The sequence below is a fragment of the Staurois parvus genome, unplaced genomic scaffold (genome assembly GCF_062004578.1).
Source record: "Staurois parvus isolate SC_StPar_1 unplaced genomic scaffold, SC_StPar_1.0 ptg000052l, whole genome shotgun sequence".
In the NCBI taxonomy this organism is placed as follows: Eukaryota; Metazoa; Chordata; class Amphibia; order Anura; family Ranidae; genus Staurois; species Staurois parvus.
The window spans coordinates 7,094,957-7,114,459 of record NW_028317848.1 but is presented as its reverse complement, the minus strand read 5'-3'; the positions used below and the strand labels follow the sequence as shown (position 1 = coordinate 7,114,459).

The 19,503-nt window shown below is 42.4% G+C and overlaps 1 protein-coding gene across 1 annotated transcript; it reads left to right on the top strand.

Moving 5' to 3' along the window:
- Positions 1-1,565: 1,565 nt before the first annotated feature.
- TP53INP1 (tumor protein p53 inducible nuclear protein 1) lies at positions 1,566-19,445 on the top strand. Its single transcript, XM_089666750.1, has 4 exons — positions 1,566-1,834; positions 13,232-13,492; positions 15,292-15,637; positions 17,847-19,445. Exons 2-4 carry the CDS (start codon positions 13,378-13,380, stop codon positions 18,100-18,102), a joined length of 717 nt encoding a protein of 238 aa, XP_089522876.1. The 5' UTR covers positions 1,566-1,834; positions 13,232-13,377; the 3' UTR covers positions 18,103-19,445.
- Positions 19,446-19,503: the final 58 nt, after the last annotated feature.

Here is a 19,503-nt window from a genome sequence, read left to right as displayed (position 1 = left end):
CACTTCAGTGTGAACCTAGCTTTAGGCAGCAAGGATGACCAGGGAGTAGAGGTGGGGGTTAAAAAAAAATCCATTAAAATTGCATAGGACTGTTTCTTATCTATGCTAATGCGACTTCTGAAGTCCCATCCAACCCACAAGCATGTAGCATTGTATAATTGCACCATAAATGGCATGAAAATTGCATTTGAATAGTGGGAAATGATATCAAGAAAACTCAATGCAAACACGGCAAAATCACATCACGCAGCACATCAAAAACCACATATACATTTTTTATGCGTTTTTCATACAGAGCAGTGGGAACGTAGCCCAAGTATCACTTACATTGCCAGCCGTTTGTTGTCCTTTCCCAACTTTTTTTGAGACATGTTGCTGCCCTCAATTTCATGATTACCTTTTTTTTTCTTAACCACTTGCCGTCCGGCCGCTGTATATAAACGGCTGAACGGTGGCAGTGCAGGGGTGGGTTGCCGTTCATAAATGGCGCCCGCCATTTGGACTCCCTGGGAGCGCGCAGCACCGGGATATGGTGCCCGCTGTATCCTCTGGACACAGTGAAACACGGATCGTCGTACGGGACCCCTGTGCGAGGTCCCAATCAAGTGATCACTGATTGGGAAATCAGTGATCACATGCAGAGTAGTAAGCAAGATGTCACTTGTGACATCATTGCTTACTACGTATAAAATCTGTGAATGATCACAGAGGTCACATGGTACAAGGCTATTCACAACAGCCTTGTACCATGTGACAAGCTGTGACCAATCACAGCTCACACAGTATTTCTCCATGGCTGCAAGAATGCAACCAGAGAGAGAGAAATTATTGCTTTTACAGCCTTTATGGGTGTAAAAGCAATCAGCGTAGAAAAAAAAAATCTTCATCACCCCCCACAAGTAGTACAGTGTAACCATGATAAAGCTTTATCTGTCTCCAAAAAAATGTTAAAAAACTCATATGGGTACAGTGTTGCATGACAGCGCAATTGTCATTCAAAGTGTGATAGCACTGAAAGCTGGATATTGGCCTGGGCAGGAAGGGAGTAAAAGTGTCTGGACTTGAAGGGGTTCAATTGGTCCATTTTCTCAGTATAATCATTTGATTTTTTTTTTATGTGACTAAAATATGTTTCTGAGATCTGCAGCTCATTGCATTCTTGTTTTAGGTAGATTTTACTCTGCGCCCCAACTTTTTTGGAATTGGGGTTTCACAAGAGGCGGTCAAACTGGAGCCATGATTCAGAAGACTGTCTCCGACTGGAGACATATTACATGAGCGAAACACAGATCAGCTTCTACAGGGGCCCCCGAGGGCCACACGTAAAGTAACAGAAAGCCTGAAGTTTGGTCACCAACAGGATTATAAAGTCAGAGGTCACGTGCTGTAAGGATCTGTGGGGATAGGACTCCAGCTGTCTTGGTCTCCTCCAATCGCTGCTCTCTATCGCCTAGGAGCCCGGACACACAGCTCCCCATTCTCCTCAGCTCTGCCCAGACATGTCCTCCCAGCTCCTCTATGACTGACAGCACGGACTAGGTATAAGCCTGGCCCTACGAGTCACGTGCGTTAACGACAGCCCGCCCCCTGCCTCCCATTGGCCGCCGGGTTTCCGCGACGTCACGACACGATCAGCTGTTTGCAAACTGAGTTGTAGAACAACAAAAGCTTCAGTTGGGAGGCGAGAAGAGAAGCGAGCGAGACGGGAGAACTTCGTCCTCCCACCCGAGACCCTCATACCGTCCCCGCCACTGACCCGCGTCCGGAACTTCCAACTACCTCATTAACGTCACGGAGACTACTGGAGCGGGGATGTGCTGAACACCTTCACCCAGTGAGTAACCGCGGTCTGTGAGGGGAGAGGGATGGAGGCATCCTATGAGGCGCGCGGCGGCACTCTCCCACCTGTACGGAGGGGAGTTCTGTGCGGCTCGCGACACTTTTCCAACACCATTCTATGGGGCGCGCGGCGCTCTCCACCTGAAGAGCGGATGGAAAGTTCCAACCCTGACCGCGCGCCTCACTCTGCTGGGCTCTGACCTCTCCGTGTCAGCTCCCGCTGCCGTGTTCTATGGGGGCCATGTGTGTGTCGGGGGGGGAGATACGGGCTTTCTGCCTATGCGGGTGACTGGCCAGAGCTGGCTTCTCCCTAGGAGCTGCCCCTTTCCTTTGTGTGACGCTCATGACGTTGTTGTGAGTTTGAGTTGATACTATGTGGCCCCGCCTCTCTGTGCCTGCCCATGGCGGTGACGCAATCTGTTGTCATTCTGTACAGTGCGCGCCCACTGCCCTCCTCTCCCGATTTGACCTCAACTTTGTTGTTGTGGAAGAGACAAGTTCAGCCGGCCGGGCTATACTGCTGGCCCTCAGGGCTTTGTGTCTGCGAGGGCTGGAAGACAGGGCTGCTATGGCTGTGCATGATACATGGGAGGGTGTACCCCCCCCTCCTCCCTCCTCCCTCGCCTAATACATCATTCTTTTATTTTATAACATTATTAGTTACAAAGTAAAATAGTCATTTTTAATAGAAATTAAATAAAAAACCAAATTTAGTTGCAGTACAGTGTTAATAATTAAAATGATATATTTTATATGTAATTTTTTTGTTGAATGTAAAATATAACAAAAAAAGTAATATTTTGATGTATATTCATAAATATGCAAAAATATCTGAAATTGTTTTTACTTTTTATTTTGTTTTAACAATTTTATTATAAAAAGTAAAATATTTTAATTAAAGTATTTTATTATTGTATTTTATTATTAGTAATGTATTATTATTATTATTATTATTATTATTCATTTATGTGAGGGTTGTTGCCATCGGTAGTAGTCTTAGTATATTTGTTTTTAGTGAGGATGTATATGAGGTCCGGGATAAAGGGCACACACTGTATACAGGTAATAGAAGTCTTAGGGGTGCTCATCCTGTGGCCCTGGACCTAAAACTGAATGCAGGCGTCTTGTTGCGCTTTCAGAAAATGTATCATACCCTCAAGATATAATAGAAGTCTTTTTCCAAAGCACAGCTAACCAGTAGGAAAGCCACAGGTTGACTGCATTGCAGATAAACAGCACGTCAGTGTAAAAGCAGCCTTAAAGGAGGGGGCTTAGGACAGTAAGGACACATTTGCAGTTTGGGGGGGGTTAAAACCCCATAGTTGAGACTTGTTTTTACCACACAAACCCAACCACTGGTCACAATGGGCAACACGGCCCCGTGTTCTAGGGGGCCCGTGCAGCCTCCCTGTCACATTCTATTTTAGATTTGGACAGAAGGGTGGCATATACAGGAATCAATCCTCTTGATTTTCCTCCTGCAACTGCTGCAATCCAGTTTCTCCTCCTCTCCCTCCCTCTGGCATTTAGCAGCCACTGGAAGAAAATGTTCATTTTTATGCTATTCAAAGTAAAAAATTAGAAATTCTGAACATTAATTTCATTGTGGCCCAGGACTGGTTACCACATCACTTAAGTGGCCCTTGCTCTTAAACAGGTTGATCACTCCTGTCCTAGGTGAAGCCAGGGGCGGACTGACCATTTGGAAACTCGGGCACTGCCTGAGGGCCCGGGGTCAGTAGGGGGCCCCATGAGATGCCCCTGGTACCTTTTTTTTCATAGGCTTTTTTGAGTTTGGGCAAGGATACAGGGGCTCCATGATCCCCTATTGCCCGGGGGCCCCATGAGTTGTCAGTCTCCCCTGGGTGAAGCACTCCCTTCATAAAGTGTGGAGGAAATATCTTACATACTTGGAAGCCAACAGATGCTAATGGATAGACACAGCTGGGTGTTTTCTCGGTGGAACCCATGAGGAGATATATGTGAGTTACCATAGCCTAGAAGTGCTCAACTAGATAGATGTTTTAGTGTCATTACAATAGGGGGATAGAAGGTTGTCTGGGAATCTGGCATTGCAGTCTCTCAACTCATCTGCTGCATGGAGAAAATTAAGTATCTAATAAAGATGTGGTATCTCGATAAAGAGTACCTGTCATCCATTTGATGTAAAGTTAAATGAGAACTACCTGTCCACATTCCACAAAAAGCTTCACTTGTGCAGCTTTAAAGAGGAGCCCCCTGCTTTTTATTTCATTTCCTTTTAGCTGCTATGCAAGATATTCTTCAGAAAATCTCCTCACCTACCCAGTGTTGTCCTGCTGCGATCAATTGCCAGGAGGCTGCAGAATCAGGGTCACACATTGGCTGGAGGGTAAACCTGGCGATGCATCATTGTAGGTCAGCTGTCTATTCCAGTTTCTTGCAGCTGGCCCACAATGATGCATTGCAGGTTTATCCTCCAGCTATTGTGTGACCCTGCTTCTGCTGCCTCCTGGTATAGGTTATGGATATTGCAGAAGCAGGACACATCATTCTCACCTAGGCATGAATGGAACCTGGACTAAAAAGTCTGCATCAACTTTACAAGAGTACTGCAACATACAGCCATTCACTTGCATGGCTAGCTGTATGAGAAAACACCAGGAAATATATTCTAGGAACATAAAATGCCTATAAAATCTCCATGTACATAAATCCCTATAGGTATATGGAAGGGCTTTAAGACTTCAGTGTCTGCAAGTTTGTTCCCAACTCCAGTACCTGTTTGAAAACCTGGAACAGTATGGCTGTCCTGGAGCCTGCCTCCTAAAGTCCATAATGATGGCTTCCACATTTTTACACTCACAGGTTCACTTTAAACTCTGCTGTTCGCATGTAAAAGCTGAATGCTTAGAAAGTGGCTCCCACTTTTGCAGATTAAAGTATATGTGAACCCTTACCTTGCAAAACAACCCATTCAGTATAAAATTAAAAAAGTGAGGCAAAACATTTTTGTGTGTATAATATGCACATTATAAATGTATATGGCAAACATTGGAGATTATGGGTTTTCTCGGTACTCCAAGGACATCACACAAAATGTTTGTTAAAATACCATATTTTATTACATTGAAAAGTTTAAACATAACAATTCCATAACATCTGATTATTCTACTTCCATAATAACAAAGTGATGCTCTAATGTTCCCATACTAGATAGTGAAGGTGTTACTGTATTATGATGTCATAGACTTCGTAGTAGAAGCACAAGGGGACATGCACTATACTGCCAAAAATAATAGGACGCCTGCGTTTACACGCACATGAACGTTAGTGGCATCCTATAGCTTCAACTCTTCTAGGAAGGCTATCCACACGGTTTAGTTGTGTGTCTATGGGAATGTTTGACCATTCTTCCAGAAGCACATTTTGTGAGGCCAGGCACTGATGTCTGACAAGAAGGCCTGGCTCCCAGTCTCTGCTAATTCATCCCAAAAGTGTTCTATCGGGTTGTAGTCAGGACTCTGTGCAGGCCAGTCAAATTCATCCACCTCAAACTCGCTCATCCATGTCTTTATGGACCTTGCTTTGTGCACTGGTGCGCAGTCATGTTGGAACAGGAAGAGGCCATCCCCAAACTGTTCCCACAAAGTTGGGAGCATGAAATTGTCCAAAATGTCTTGGTATGCTGACGCCTTAAGAGTTCCCATCACTGGAACTAAGGGGCCAAACCCAGCCCCTGAAAAACAAGCCCACACCATAATCGCCCCTCCACTAAACTTTACACTTGGCACAATGCAGTCAGGCAAGTACTGTTCTCCTGGCAACCACCAAACCCAGACATGTCTATTGGATTGCCAGACAGAGAAGTGTGATTCATCACTCCAGAGACCGCATCTCCACTGCTCTAGAGTCCAGTGGTGGCCTGCTTTACACCACTGCATCCGACACTTTGCTCTGCACTTGGTGATGTAAGGCTTGGATGCAGCTTCTCGGCCATGGAAACCCAATCCATGAAGCTCTCTACACACTGTTGTTGTGCTAATCTGAAGGCCATACAAAGTTTGGAGGTCTTTAGCTATTGACTCTGCAGACAGTTGGTGACTTCTGCGCACTGTGCGCTTCAGCATGCACTGACCCTGCTCTGTCATGTTATGTGGCCTACCACTTGGTGGCTGAGTTGCTGTTATTCCCAGTTGCTTCCAATTTGTTATAATACCACTAACAGTTGACCGTAGAATATTAAATAGCAAGGAAATGTCACGGGTGGACTTATTGCACAGGTGGTAACCTATCACGGTACCCCTCTTGAATTCACTGAGCTCCTGAGAGCGACACGATTCTTTCACAATTGTTTGTAGAAGCAGTCTGCATGTCTAGGTGTTTGATTTTAGACACCTGTGGCCATGGAGGTGATTGGAACACACGAATCCAATGATTTGGAGGGGGGTCCCAATACTTTTGGCAATATAGTGTATGTGCAGAAAGCTCTCTTTGTATTTTGGTGGCCATAACTGTGGCAGAATCTTGGGAGCTCTGAGAAGAAATGGTTAGGATTCTGCTAACCTGTAGTCAGTTGTAGATCTTTACTAGCTGGTCTCTAGTATATTACATGAAGAATCACAATTTGCTAAGTGTAAGAAAACAAGCTTTGCTTTGTCTGGTTACATGGAAAATGATGCTAGTGCTTGTAACTTAGCACTAAGCATCCAATTGATTTCATCTATGTCTTTGGCTGGGTTCCTGACATAAAAAAATCCATATTTACTTAGATAAATACAGTAAGTCACAAGCTGCCCAAAAAGAATTGCTTTTCTGTCAGATTGCCACTTTATGTATTTATAGCTGACCGGGTTCCTAAAAAAGAAACCAATCTGTGCATTTCTGTAAGTTTTCTGAGAAGTAGTTATATTTTCTATTTTGTTTTTTTATTTCTCCTGTGGGCTTTGTGGCTTTCTTTTAATATTTTAGAGCCCTGCTGGTGAACCCGATCCACATCCCTTGTATGCACCAGGGCTGTTTGAGGAGCAGGTGCCTTTCCCACCCCAGCAGCCTCTGAGGAGGGGATTGTTTCTATTTATTTATAAAGTAAGCTGGCACATGTCGTGCATTCATCAAGTACTGCTTAAAGATGCATGTCCTATTTTCTGCTAGATAGTCCACCCACACCCCACCCCCAAATTTTATATTTCGGCTTTAAATAGTTGCAGAATGGTTAAAGTGGTACCTTTTTTTTTTTTTTTTTTTTTTTTTTTTTTTTTTTTAACTTTAGTATGAAGTACCTTCTGTGGCTCTCGGTCTCCTCCACATTCCTTTTATTTTCTGCTGTGATCTGACTTCCTGTTAGAGGGTGGCCACCTTATCTTGCTCACTTCTTAGTCCTCAAGCATACTGGACCTTTTTACAGCGGCTGTTTATGGCTTTTGACGAGTTTTTTTTCTATAGCCAGGAAACTCCCCATCATGTTATCCTATGTGTCCATACACACAGACTGTAAACCGTATTTTTTGGCTGGAAAAAAAAGAACTAGTGTGTTTTCTAGAGGAGTTTTTGTAGCATTAAAAAACGCTCTAACGCTGTAAATCACGGCAAACTGACGTTTTTGGATGTTTCTTTTTTTTAGCAAAAAAGTTGTTGTTTTCTTTTGGGTCAAAAAAACCTGCTAAAAACAAAAACGCCGCGAAGCGCTAATTAAAAGCCGCTGAAAAACTCACATTTTTAACGTGACTTTAACAGCGTTATTAAAACTCCCTGTGTGCATGGAGCCATAGATGGACTATGGGATCTGTAGTGTGCATAGAGCAGAGCACATGACCAAAACAAATGGAAGTGAGGGGGAAAAAAAAGGAGAGGTTTGGGAGCTTAGAGGGTGACATACACACCTTTTTAAAAACATTTTAATTTTAAATGGCGCACCGTGAAAACCCATCTCTTCAGAGAAGCCTACCCCGTCCTCACCTAATTGCCCATCTCCTCCTCTCTTCCCACCACTCCATCCCCCACAGCTATTTCCTCCTGTACCTCTATCCCTTCCCTCCTAGATTGTAAGCTCCAAGGAGCAGGGCCCTCGAACCCCTCGTGTATTGTATTGTTACTGTGCTGTCTCGTCTACTGTCTCCCATTATAATGTACAGCGCTGAGCAAACTGGCAATAAATACTGTATAATAATAATGTCTTCTTTTAAAGTGGTAATAAAGTCAAGATTGACAGGCAGACCCTGGTGGTCTCTTCTGTCATAAATGTCCCCGCTGCTTGTCGGGGTAATATGATCTGAGATGTACATGCGCAGCTCACACCACATTTACGGCCCACTCTGTGGGCCACACGATGTGACTCCCATGTGCATTTTTGGGAGGGACGTCATCGTGACCCGGCCATTCAGACGACCAAGGATACAAAACCTGGAACGAAGAACAGGTGAAAACTGAAGCTGCTGGGGACCAGGGGACCGCTGTCAGTGCAGCGTTGGAGGGCTATGTTTGTAGGCAAGTCTGTCATAATGTACTAATATACAGTGCATACTAGTACATGAGGCAGGGGAGCCCATTTTCTGCTTTTAGCAGGAAGACTTTTCTACCACTTTAATGTCAACAACATGTATAAATCCTCTTTTTATGCACCAAAGTGAATACCCAGTTTTATACAGTTCTGTAAGCCCAGAGATTACCATGCAAATGTAGTGCTGACCTTATCACAGTGCTGTACAGAGAGCAGAGCTATGGAAGAGGCCTGGCAGGCCCACCCATTACAGGCAATCAACAGAAAACTGCAGGAGGGGGCGGATACAGGACCAGTCACCCTGTACAAGGGGAGAGCAGCAGTGATGAGTCTGTTACTGCACAGTTCTAGAAAACAAAAACGCATAAAGATTAGAGTAAGCTGCTCTGTATTTACACCGTATTGACTTTGTCTAATGTGTTGCGCAACCAGCATAATTTTCTTTCTTTACTTTACAAGTCTGTTTAAATCTCCATGGTGGCTTTCTGTCCAGTGTTCTCCTATAACTTAAAGCAGTATTGTACCCCATGTACATGACCGTTCCTAAACTAGAGTTTAAGACCTTTTTAGCCTTTTTTTTTTTTTTTGCCAAAGCTCCTAAACTCAACTCCATAAAAGCCTATATATCCATGTACACATAGGCTTTTAGCAGAGTTTAGGAGCTGCCACCTCTAGGTGAGGTTAAACCTCCCTCTCCTGAACACAGAAGAATCGTGTTCAGGATAGGAACGTTTTGACCGTGGGAAAACGTGGCTGCCACAATTTGCATTTTCCCGCGGTCAGGGTAAGCTTGTGTACATGGAGCCTTTAAACCCAAAATCAAAAATGTAATATATTGGAGCTTAGTAGTCATTTGGAGTGGTGGTTGCATTAGTTTTCTTTAGGCTTTTTTCCCCTCTGTTTCCACCTGATCTGGCCAGTAACACACCTGCATTCGAGTGCTCCCACTCTGGATGAAGGAGCACAGGGGGGCCACCTTTTGGACCCACACAGTGGCATACGGGACCCGTAGGCATGTGCCATTAATTTTAACAGCATGCTGACCGCACTGGAAATCGCACCCGCACTGGGAACCTCTGTTCACATGCAGGCTGCAATTTCCAAAGTAGCGCAGGGACTTCTTTCCTGTGTGTCAAATGAATAGGTTGTTGTGCCCGCGCACATGGCTGGGATAAAGGTTTTACATAAATATAATCTGATCGTTGTAAGCACCCCTGTCAGTGGTAAATGTTTTGTCTCTTCCCTGTAACTGCTACATCTGCAGGACAACTTTGTTCTGCTGAAAAATGAGTTACTGACAGGATCATCAGGTGATGATAATAAAGGAAAGTAAATCTAAAAAAGAAAACTGATGCAGCCAACAAATCTAAGAATTGGTAAATTGCAGTATAATAAATGTTTGCTTTTGGCTTTAATACAGATTAATTAACCCATATACCCAGGGGCGGACTGACCATTCGAGCACTCGGGCAGTGCCTGGGGGCCCCATGAAATGCCCTTGGTACCTTTTTTTTTTTTTTTTTTTTTTTTTTTTTTAAGGCTTTTTTGGGTGTGCTTTGAGTGTGGGCAAGGACACGGGCCCCATGATCCCCTATTGCCCGGGGGCCCCATGAGTTGTCAGTCCGCCCCTGCATATACCCATGACTAAATATCTGTTCTGGGCTGAGTTAAAGTAGTTACCATATAGGTGGATGACGAGAACACCGTTTAGATCATTCAACAATTTTTTTCCTTGCAATTAATAGTGTCCTGGAAAAATACACTCCTAATGTGGTTGTGTGTTTTTCCACACCACAGAAGGATCTTTGTTTATTTTTAATGTGCTATTTATAAGTGGGCGTAGTCAGATTCCTAATATAGCCAAAGGTTTTATGTAGCAATTTTCTTAAAATTACACATCCCCTGCTAAGGTTTGTATGGTGTTATCTTGGAAATCATTCTGACACATAACCTAGTCAGTCATTTTTTATTTTATTTTTTTTTCCATGAGGTGTCAGGATGTCTCTTTATATAGCAACCCTTTTTAGCCATTCCTTCCCAACCTTCTTCCCTTTGTTATAAGGTAGGGTAAATGACTAGTGGTGTATTGGAGAGGATCAAAAAGCACAGACCACGGAATGAATGAAGCAGAAGCAGGGAGATGATTGTCCTCTAGGTCATTAGTTAGAGCAATAAGAACAACTAATAATATCACCAAATCACACCTCAGGTCATGTAAAACTAGCAGTCAGAAGCAGCAGTACTTTAGCTCTCACACTATAGATATGCGGTTCAAAGCACTCTATTTTGTCAGGAGGAATTTAGAGAAAAGGTGGATTTATTTAGGACACTGCTTGAAGGGTTAGTTCACCTTTTTACAGAAAAATCTAAAGGTGAACTAACACCAGATCCCCCTGTCTCCACTATACTTACAGGGTTCTAAACTGTGAGCAACACAGAAGCCAGTCCAGCGGTCCTATCTTAAAATTTTATATTAAAATGTTACTAAACCCGGGACCCTTCATCCACTATATCACACTATAGCACAGTGGCTAAATGGTTAGCACTTCCGCCTGGCACTACCAGGGTCATTGGTTTGAATCCCAGCCACGGCACCTTCTGCCTGGAGTTTGCATGTTCTCCCTGTGCCTGTGTGGGTTTCCTTCGGGAACTCCGGTTTCCTCCCACACTCCAAAGACATGCTGGTAGGTTATTTGGATCCTGTCTAAATTGTCCCTATTGTCCATACACCAGTATGTGTATGTATGAATGTAAGTTAGGGACCTTAGATTGTACGCCCCTTGAGGGTTAGGGACTGATGTGAATGTACAATATATATGTAAAGCGCTGTGTAAATTGATGGCGCTATATAAGTACCTGAAATAAATAATAAATAATACTGTGATTTTGTGGAGCAAATCTCTATAGTCTCAAGTTTCAGTTGTGATGGTCTTCTGAAAGCTTACCATCTTCTCTCGCATGGGTCTGACCATAAAGCTGATCGAAGACTGGAACAGCTCTGATCATCTCTACAGTCTAAGAAACTGGAAGTGATGAGCACTTCATCTACTGGTTTTGCGGATGTACGCAAACCCTTATAGTTTAGAAAAATCAGGTCATACCAATCTTGGTATGATCTGAAGCTTTTAAGGGCAGAGGAGAGATCTGGGGTCTAATCCCACATCTCACATTAAAGCAGGGGTCCTCAAACTTTTTAAACGGGGCCAGTTTACTATGCCTCAGACCATTGGAGGGCCGGACTATAGTTTAAAAAAACTATGAACAAATGCGGACACAGTACAGGAGACGACCAGAGACTGCGGACACAGTACAGGAGACGACCAGAGACTGCGGACACAGTACAGGAGACGACCAGAGACTGCGGACACAGTACAGGAGACGACCAGAGACTGCGGACACAGTACAGGAGACGACCAGAGACTGCGGACACAGTACAGGAGACGACCAGAGACTGCGGACACAGTACAGGAGACGACCAGAGACTGCGGACACAGTACAGGAGACGACCAGAGACTGCGGACACAGTACAGGAGACGACCAGAGACTGCGGACATACAACGGCAGGAATACTGGGCCGGCCGCTCTATAAGACGCTCAGACATTTCCCTCCAAGTGTGTCTTATGGAGCGAAATATACGGTAAATGCAGGACACCTTGTTGGGTCAGATCTGTGTACACTTCACACATCTGGGACCCCGGCTGTCACCAGGATATGAAGGTGACTCCGGACTACACATCCAGGGAGGGGGCATTCCACAGGAGGACCGAAACGCTTCTCATATATGGAGTCCATCCTCGTTATCGGTATTCACCCAAAACTCTGTGCTCTGCTTCATACATGGGGGGTCAGTGTATATAGAATAGATGGGGTCATGGGGGGTCAGTGTATATAGTGTATATACACTGACCCCCCCCCCCCCCCCATGACCCCATCTATTCTATATACACTGACCCCCCCCCCCCCTTCCCATCTATTCTATATACACTGACCCCCCCATGACCCCATCTATTCTATATACACTGACCCCCTATGTATGAAGCAGAGCACAGAGCGGTATCTGGATGAAATCCTTAGACTCATTGTCAGACCCTACGCTGGTGTAGTGGGTCCTGGGTTCGTCCTGGGGCACAATGTCCGGCTTCATGTGGCGAGAGTATGCAGGCAGTTCCTGGAGGATGAAGGAATTGATACCATTGAATGGCCCCCACGCTTGTCTGAACTAAATCCAATAGAATCCTCTGGGATATCATGTTTCGGTCCATCTGAATCTGCCAGGTTGCACCTCCAGACTGTCCAGGAGCTCAGTGATGCCCTGGTCCAGATCTGGGAGGAAATACCCCAGGACACAATCTGTTGTCTCGTTAGGAGCATGCCCCGACAATGTCAGGCATACATACAAGCACATGGGGCCCATACAAAATACTGCGTACCATTTTAAGTTGCTGCAATGAAATTTCAGCAAAAAGGATTAGCCTGCTGCATCATATTTTCACTTTGATTTTTGGGGTGTCAAAATCATCCTCCTATAGAGGACTGAATTCAAATTTCCATCAAACAATGGGGAATCCTTACGTTCCTAACACATTACCCAGTCCATATCAGTATAGATATCCAGCAAGATATTTTTCCCCATTGAAATCTGATGTGTCTTCAAAGTGTTCCTTTGAAGACACATTTTGAACATTTTTGGAGCAGTGCATATGTGTGCATATATGTATGTTGGGGGGTTGATTAATTTTCTATCACAGAATACTGATTTTTACATGTAAACCGTGTCAGAAAAGGCCTGGTCTTAGTGAATATCCAACTCTATTGTCCATTGCATGATTTGGTTTAGCTTGGTCCTCTAACCACTTGGATCTTTCATACCAATACCAATGTACTCATGTTTTTTGTTTTCTTTTGTTCTGCAGGTTTTATTTAAAGCTGATGTGATGTTCCCTCAATTTCTAAGCTGAGACATTTTTTTTTTTATGCACTTTATCACTGCCTGTGCCACCTGGCTGAAACTGAGCCATCACTGTGAGGACTGAAGAACGATTAGTAAAGGAACTCTGCAATGTTCCAAAAGCTCAATAGTATGTTTATGGGTGACTCCAGCAACATCTTGAGCCATGAGCCGGAGCTTAGTGAAAAAGAAGGCGAAGATGAATGGATCCTAGTGGACCTCATAGGTAGGACAAGGAGTGTTTGGTGAAATGCTCTGTATACCTGTATCTGGATACCGTGCTACACTAGTCACGTATGAAAGGGGAACACCCTTCAAACGGAACACCTCCTTTTTTTTTTTTTTATAGTTATATAATTATGAAGTCTAAAAGAGGCCTAATTGCCCTACCATCACATCCTATAGAAAAGGAAAAGAAATCTCCCCTTTACCTCTTTTATTTGCTTAAAGTATTTGTGTGGGAAAAACAATTCTGCACATCTCTCCAATACATTCATGTCACCCTTTTTGTCTCCAAAAATACTGCGACCCCCCCCCCCCCCACTTTATTTATTTTTAGACATTTAAGCACATATGTCTTAAAATGATATCTGTACCACTTGCTTTGTTTTTGTCTTTCCTCATATAAAAAAACTATTACAGTACCAGCACCCTATTTCTTCACGTAGCTCCTCAGATTGTAGTTTGCAGTGAGGGAGTACCAGCATTCGTTTCCATTTAGCTTAATTTGGTAATCAATTCCCTGCTGCTTCATTAGATTCCAAGGTGATACTTTGGGAAATAATGCAAAATTACATAAATTCCAAATATCCCACTTCCCATCAAGGTGGGATCGCTTGTATACGTAGCTGAGAAAATTTGTACTTCTTTACCGTAAATGGATTTCTCTCATAACAGTGGTGACTCTTTAATTGGGAACTCCAGGAAAACTTTTTTGTCTTTTCATTTTTTAATTTTTTTACTTTTGTGTATAAAGAAACTACCTCTAATGATGTTTACCTTAGGCTTGCATCATTGCTGTGTACTGTAAAAATCCTAGCTTCATTGATACCAGGAAAGCCAACACTATACTTCCGGTGCTGCAACAGTATAGCTGCAGCTCTCATGCACACGTGCCTCAAAATCATTTTTTCCACCCTTCCCCTCCCCTTCCCTAATCACTGAAAGCTTTCTGTGAACCATTGACAGAACCAGGGGCGGACTGACAACTCATGGGGCCCCCGGGCAATAGGGGATCATGGGGCCCGTGTCCCTGCCCTAACTCAAAAAAGCCTATGAAAAAGGTACCAGGGGCATCTCATGGGGCCCCCCACTGACCCCGGGCCCTCGGGCATTGGCGAGTTTCCAAATGGTCAGTCCACCCCTGGACAGAACACAAGGCATTCTGTGAGTGGGCAAGGGAAGTGGACAAGTGACAGTGCGACTTGTGCTGCCTGTTGTAGCACTGGAAGTATAGCACTGGCTGTACATTCCGGCATCAGTGAAACCCTGGATTTTTACAGTACACAGCAGCAATGCAGGCCTAAGATGAGCAGTATTTATATAATAAAAAAACTGTTTTGGTAAAAAAAAAAAAAAAAAGTTTCAAAAAAGTAACTTTCTGAATTGTCACTCAGCAACTAATCAAAATAAAACTTTTGTTCGTGGTCTGTAATTTTTTTGGGGAATGTATAGCTCTGATTTATAGTTATAAATCCTCACAGGCACATCACCCAAGTTAGTTTTTCTGTTTGTTTTTTTGCGTGTGTTTTGTTCTGTAGCAATAAACAATGTTTTTTGTGGGGTGTTTGTGTGTTTTTTTTTTTGTTTTTTTTTTTTTAAAGATCTGCTTTTATCCTTTTTTTTTTAAATTCAGCGATTTTGAGAAAATTTAACTTATGGTCCATGGAGGATGGGCAGGGGTTTTAAATAAAGAACTTTGTAAAAATAAATTAAAAATGATCACAGAGTTGTTTCATTGGCGATACTTCATCAGTTTTAATTTTTTATTTTTTTTTCACTATTTGTATCCCTTGCCCTTCAAAGTGGATGCCTGCACTGGAACATCTGAAGAAGCCTCTACATTAGAAGAAATAGTTTTTGTTGACGAACACCCCGTATTATCCTTCACATCTGGTGCCTTGAAGCCGTTTGGAAATACTAGTGACTCATACTTTGTCCATTTCGATGCATGTCCTATGGAAGAGAGCTGGTTTGTAACTCCACCTCCCTGCTTCACTGCTGGAGAGTTGACCACTAATGAGGTGGAGACCAGCCCTATGGAGAACCTTCTTATTGAACACCCAAGCATGTCTGTTTATGCTGTTCACAATCTTTCCAACAAGCAGGCAGATACATGTGATTCAGAGTTTGATACTTCTAACAGTTTAAGGTGAGTTATTTTCTACACTCATAAATAGCATTTACTATTTTCAGCTTCCATGTTTGTCAGGCTGTTGCTGAAGGCCTTCGGTCCAAGGCAAACTGTGTGTGTGTATAGTTCTAGATATCGATGCTGTCTTTTCCTGTGAAGTCCCAGAATACTACAGTGGTGCTTTTTATAAACTCTTCAGTCGACAAGACATAGTTTTACAGCAGGGAGAGCCCAGTCCTCTCCGCTTGACAAAAGGACCAGGCCTCTGTTGAACTCCAGTCCTGTGGCATTGCCTAGGCTGGATGATATCATCAGTATGCTGCAAACAGGAGGAAACCTTTCCCAGTCTCCTTCCCCAATAGTTAGAATACATCATCGTAATGCTGCATCCAGTTACAAGGCAAGACCGCAGAAGGAAACTGATCTTAGAATGCATGAAGGTAGAAGACCTTTATAACCACTTTAAAGTGAACCCTTCTTCCAGTTCCCTAAACAAAAGATCCAGAAAATTAGTGTTGCTCTTGCTGCTGTTCTGACCTTGTGCAGCTTTTATACATGAAAGCCACAGTGCTGTTTGTCCGCCTCTCTCCTCGCCCGTTCACAGAACACTTTGTATTTTATGAATGATTAGTAGAATACAAGGCAATCTGCGACTGGGCAAAGGGAGAGTGACAGTCCACTAGAAGTGCTGTTTCTTTCTGTGTATGGGAGCTGCAGCTCTTACATTCGCAGCGCTGGAAGTATAGTGAGAGTTATACTATTCTGCCTCAATGAACGTATAAATATTAAAGCATAGTACTTACAGTGGCACACATCCCATCACACTCAGCATTTATTTACTCTGCAGATTAAAAATAAATACCTGGAGTTCTGCTTTAAATTTTCATTGGGCAAATACAGTGTAAGTATTTGACTCATATGAGTATATCCCTTGATTTATCTATAGAGATGTAGGAGTTAGAAACTTTTCCTCAAATCCTGTTTTGAGAGTCCAGGAATGTTTTGGGACCATTTATTTTTTTTTTTTTGTAAGTTCCAGTCACTTGTTGAAGGTATTTAACCATATGTGATAATAGTTTGTAGGTACTGGAGGAAAGAAGTAGTTCCTTTTTGGGTGCATTTAATTTTTTTTTTTTTTCATTTTTAATTGAATCCTGATTTGGAATGTTCAAAAGTGTTTTTATTAATGCACTATGCTTATTTAATTGGGGGATGTATTTTACTTTACAAAACACCCACTGAAGCCCTTCTAGTATTCTGTGTAATTCTGTTCTATTGGGATTCATCCAAATTGAGCTATTATTTGATGTCTGAAGGGAGGATCAAGAAAGGATTACCACGTTTTTTGCTGCATACTTGTACCAGGTTAGAAAGTATTGAAACCAGACACAATCAGGCAAGTAGCATATTCAGAATTGGTTCTTTTTATAGGTCCATGGGTTTTTACAAAAATTAATGAGGTTAATGGACTTCTATACCATCATTTCTAAATTATATAGGAAACACAACTGGCTCCTCAAATGTTATGTTAATAAAACGGAACTGTAAGCTGACCAAACCAGTTACAATCTGTACAATCTTGATTACATTTACCAACAACTATGTAGCGCTTTTACTACATAGCTGCTGATAAAAGTAAACAAGATTATAACCAATTGGGTAGATCAGCAGATAGTAAATGCACCAGACATAAACCGTGAGAGTGCTGATTGGGGAAAAAAGGAAGCACCTTTTGAAATCCATGTTGCTGCAATCTGACTTTAGCAAAACTGAGTTTTGATATGGCTACTGGGTGTACCCTTGGCTCCACGTATTTTTCAATCAAGCCGAAAAAAATGTATAATTTTGAGTTTGACAATAACTTATTATTTTGTATCAAGGTGCTGATGCTACCTGGTTGGATATAATTGCTGGGGTATTAGAATTGAAGACGTGGCTTAGACCACCTAAAAAAAAAAAAAAAAGTCTTTTAACATTACAGAACAAGTCCCATAGACTGTGACTATTACTAGATAAGGTCTGAGCGAAATAAACCTCCATGTTAAAGCACAGCAAATGGAGTACTCCTGAGACAGGAAACTTGCCTTGTCTTATGACAGGAAATGCCCTGGATTTTAACTTGGCTCAAATGGTATAGGCTGTTTTTCAGGGTAGATTATCAGAAAACGGAGTAGGGAAGTAAGACTAAGTCATTATTATTCCTTCTGGTTTTTTTTTTTTTTTTCAGGTTGGATGCAGAACTTACAAATATGGGCCGCCATGTCCATTGTTATGTTGCTACTATTGCAACTCGCACACGCTGTCTGGACCAGGCCAAGACATTGCACTACACCAAGCTATCAAAGCAGCAGTTGGAAAAAAAACCTCTTCTGAACCGGAAAAGCCTTAGACGGCAAAGCCTCATTCGAGGTTGCCATTCTCATCAAATCAAGCATAGCGGTGTCCTTGTTCACCAGCCTTGTCAGCGTCGGTACAATTATTGAGTGTTGAATGGTTTAATTCTTTTCGTCCTTCACCAAAAACAGAAAAAAATCATAATTATTGGAGTATGTATTTTGTAGGAAAGAATCACAGATCTCCATTAGTTCACTCAGTGCCGTACCTTGTGCTAGATCGCTGTTCTGCTCTCACATCTTATAGCATTTCAAAATAGAATCCTGAAGTGATGAAGCATTAATTCCGTAAAATGTTTAACATAATGAGTGATCTGGGGAAAATGTTACCAGCAAACTAAGGGTAGTGTCTGAAACCTAATGGTTTGCTTTTGTTTTGTCAAATGAAGCAGTTATTCTTTTTATATTGTATGGTAGCAAGAGGCAAAGTACATGAGTGCCTCTTGGTGATTTAAACTCATGTGAGCAAAAATCACTCAAATTGATTGCAGATTTCTATGATATATTTTTTGTTTAAGAACCTGAGCCATTCACTTCTCTAGGTTTGCAGCAATTTGAAAATTCAAATGGTCAAACATCTGATAAGTGAATGGATGGTACCTTTAGTGATCACGTTTGTATGACATGAATGAGTCGCTCCCTGTCATTTGTACCTAATAATATGTTTTGGGCTACAATAGGTTGAGTTGTTAAATTTTGTACTGCCAATGAAATTAGGCTGCAAGTGAACATTTCAGATTTTCCTTTGTTCATTTTCAGCTATAAAAAATTGCACCTCCTATCATCTGTTACAATAGTTGATCACTGCTGGTCTGTCAGTAGAAATCTAGATACTGATGTTTGCGTTTTTTTGTTTTTTTTTTTGTATGGATATGTTTAAAAAAAAAAAAGCAAAAAAAAAAATGTTATGCTTAGTTTTTCTGTATACCTATTTTGTTTTCTCAAAAATTAACTTTTTTCAAAGGCCAGGTTATCCATTTTGCATGGTCATAGGTAGGTTGAATTGTCTGCCTTTCTAGTATCTCTGGGTGCCAGCAGTACTACTTCCTGCAAAATAGTGTGTCTGCCTCCTTCCTTTAAAAGGAGTTGTATAGTGGAAGCTGTGCCCTATCTGAATATTTTACTGGCTTACCATGCTTTGTTCTGCACTCTATTGGCAGGGCTTTGTTTCCGTTTGTCAGTACTGCCTTAGACTGGTAGGGTAATGAAGACAGCAGTAGAGGTGCAGAAAGAACAGATTCACTTGTGAAATAGAAACAGGGAGATCATTGCACGTATCCAAGCATTGTATGTGCTTGGATACAATTCCTCTCCAGCATGGAGAACCATGATCAACTCCTTAGTAACATTACTAAATCTGAGATAAGCAGCCATAGACAGCAGTGTCTTGGATCTTGCCTGCAGACAATAAAAAAAGAGATTTGAGTCACAGAGGTCAGGTGGTGTTTGTGTTTTTTTTGGTTTTGTTTTTTCAGGATCATTTCAAGGCAA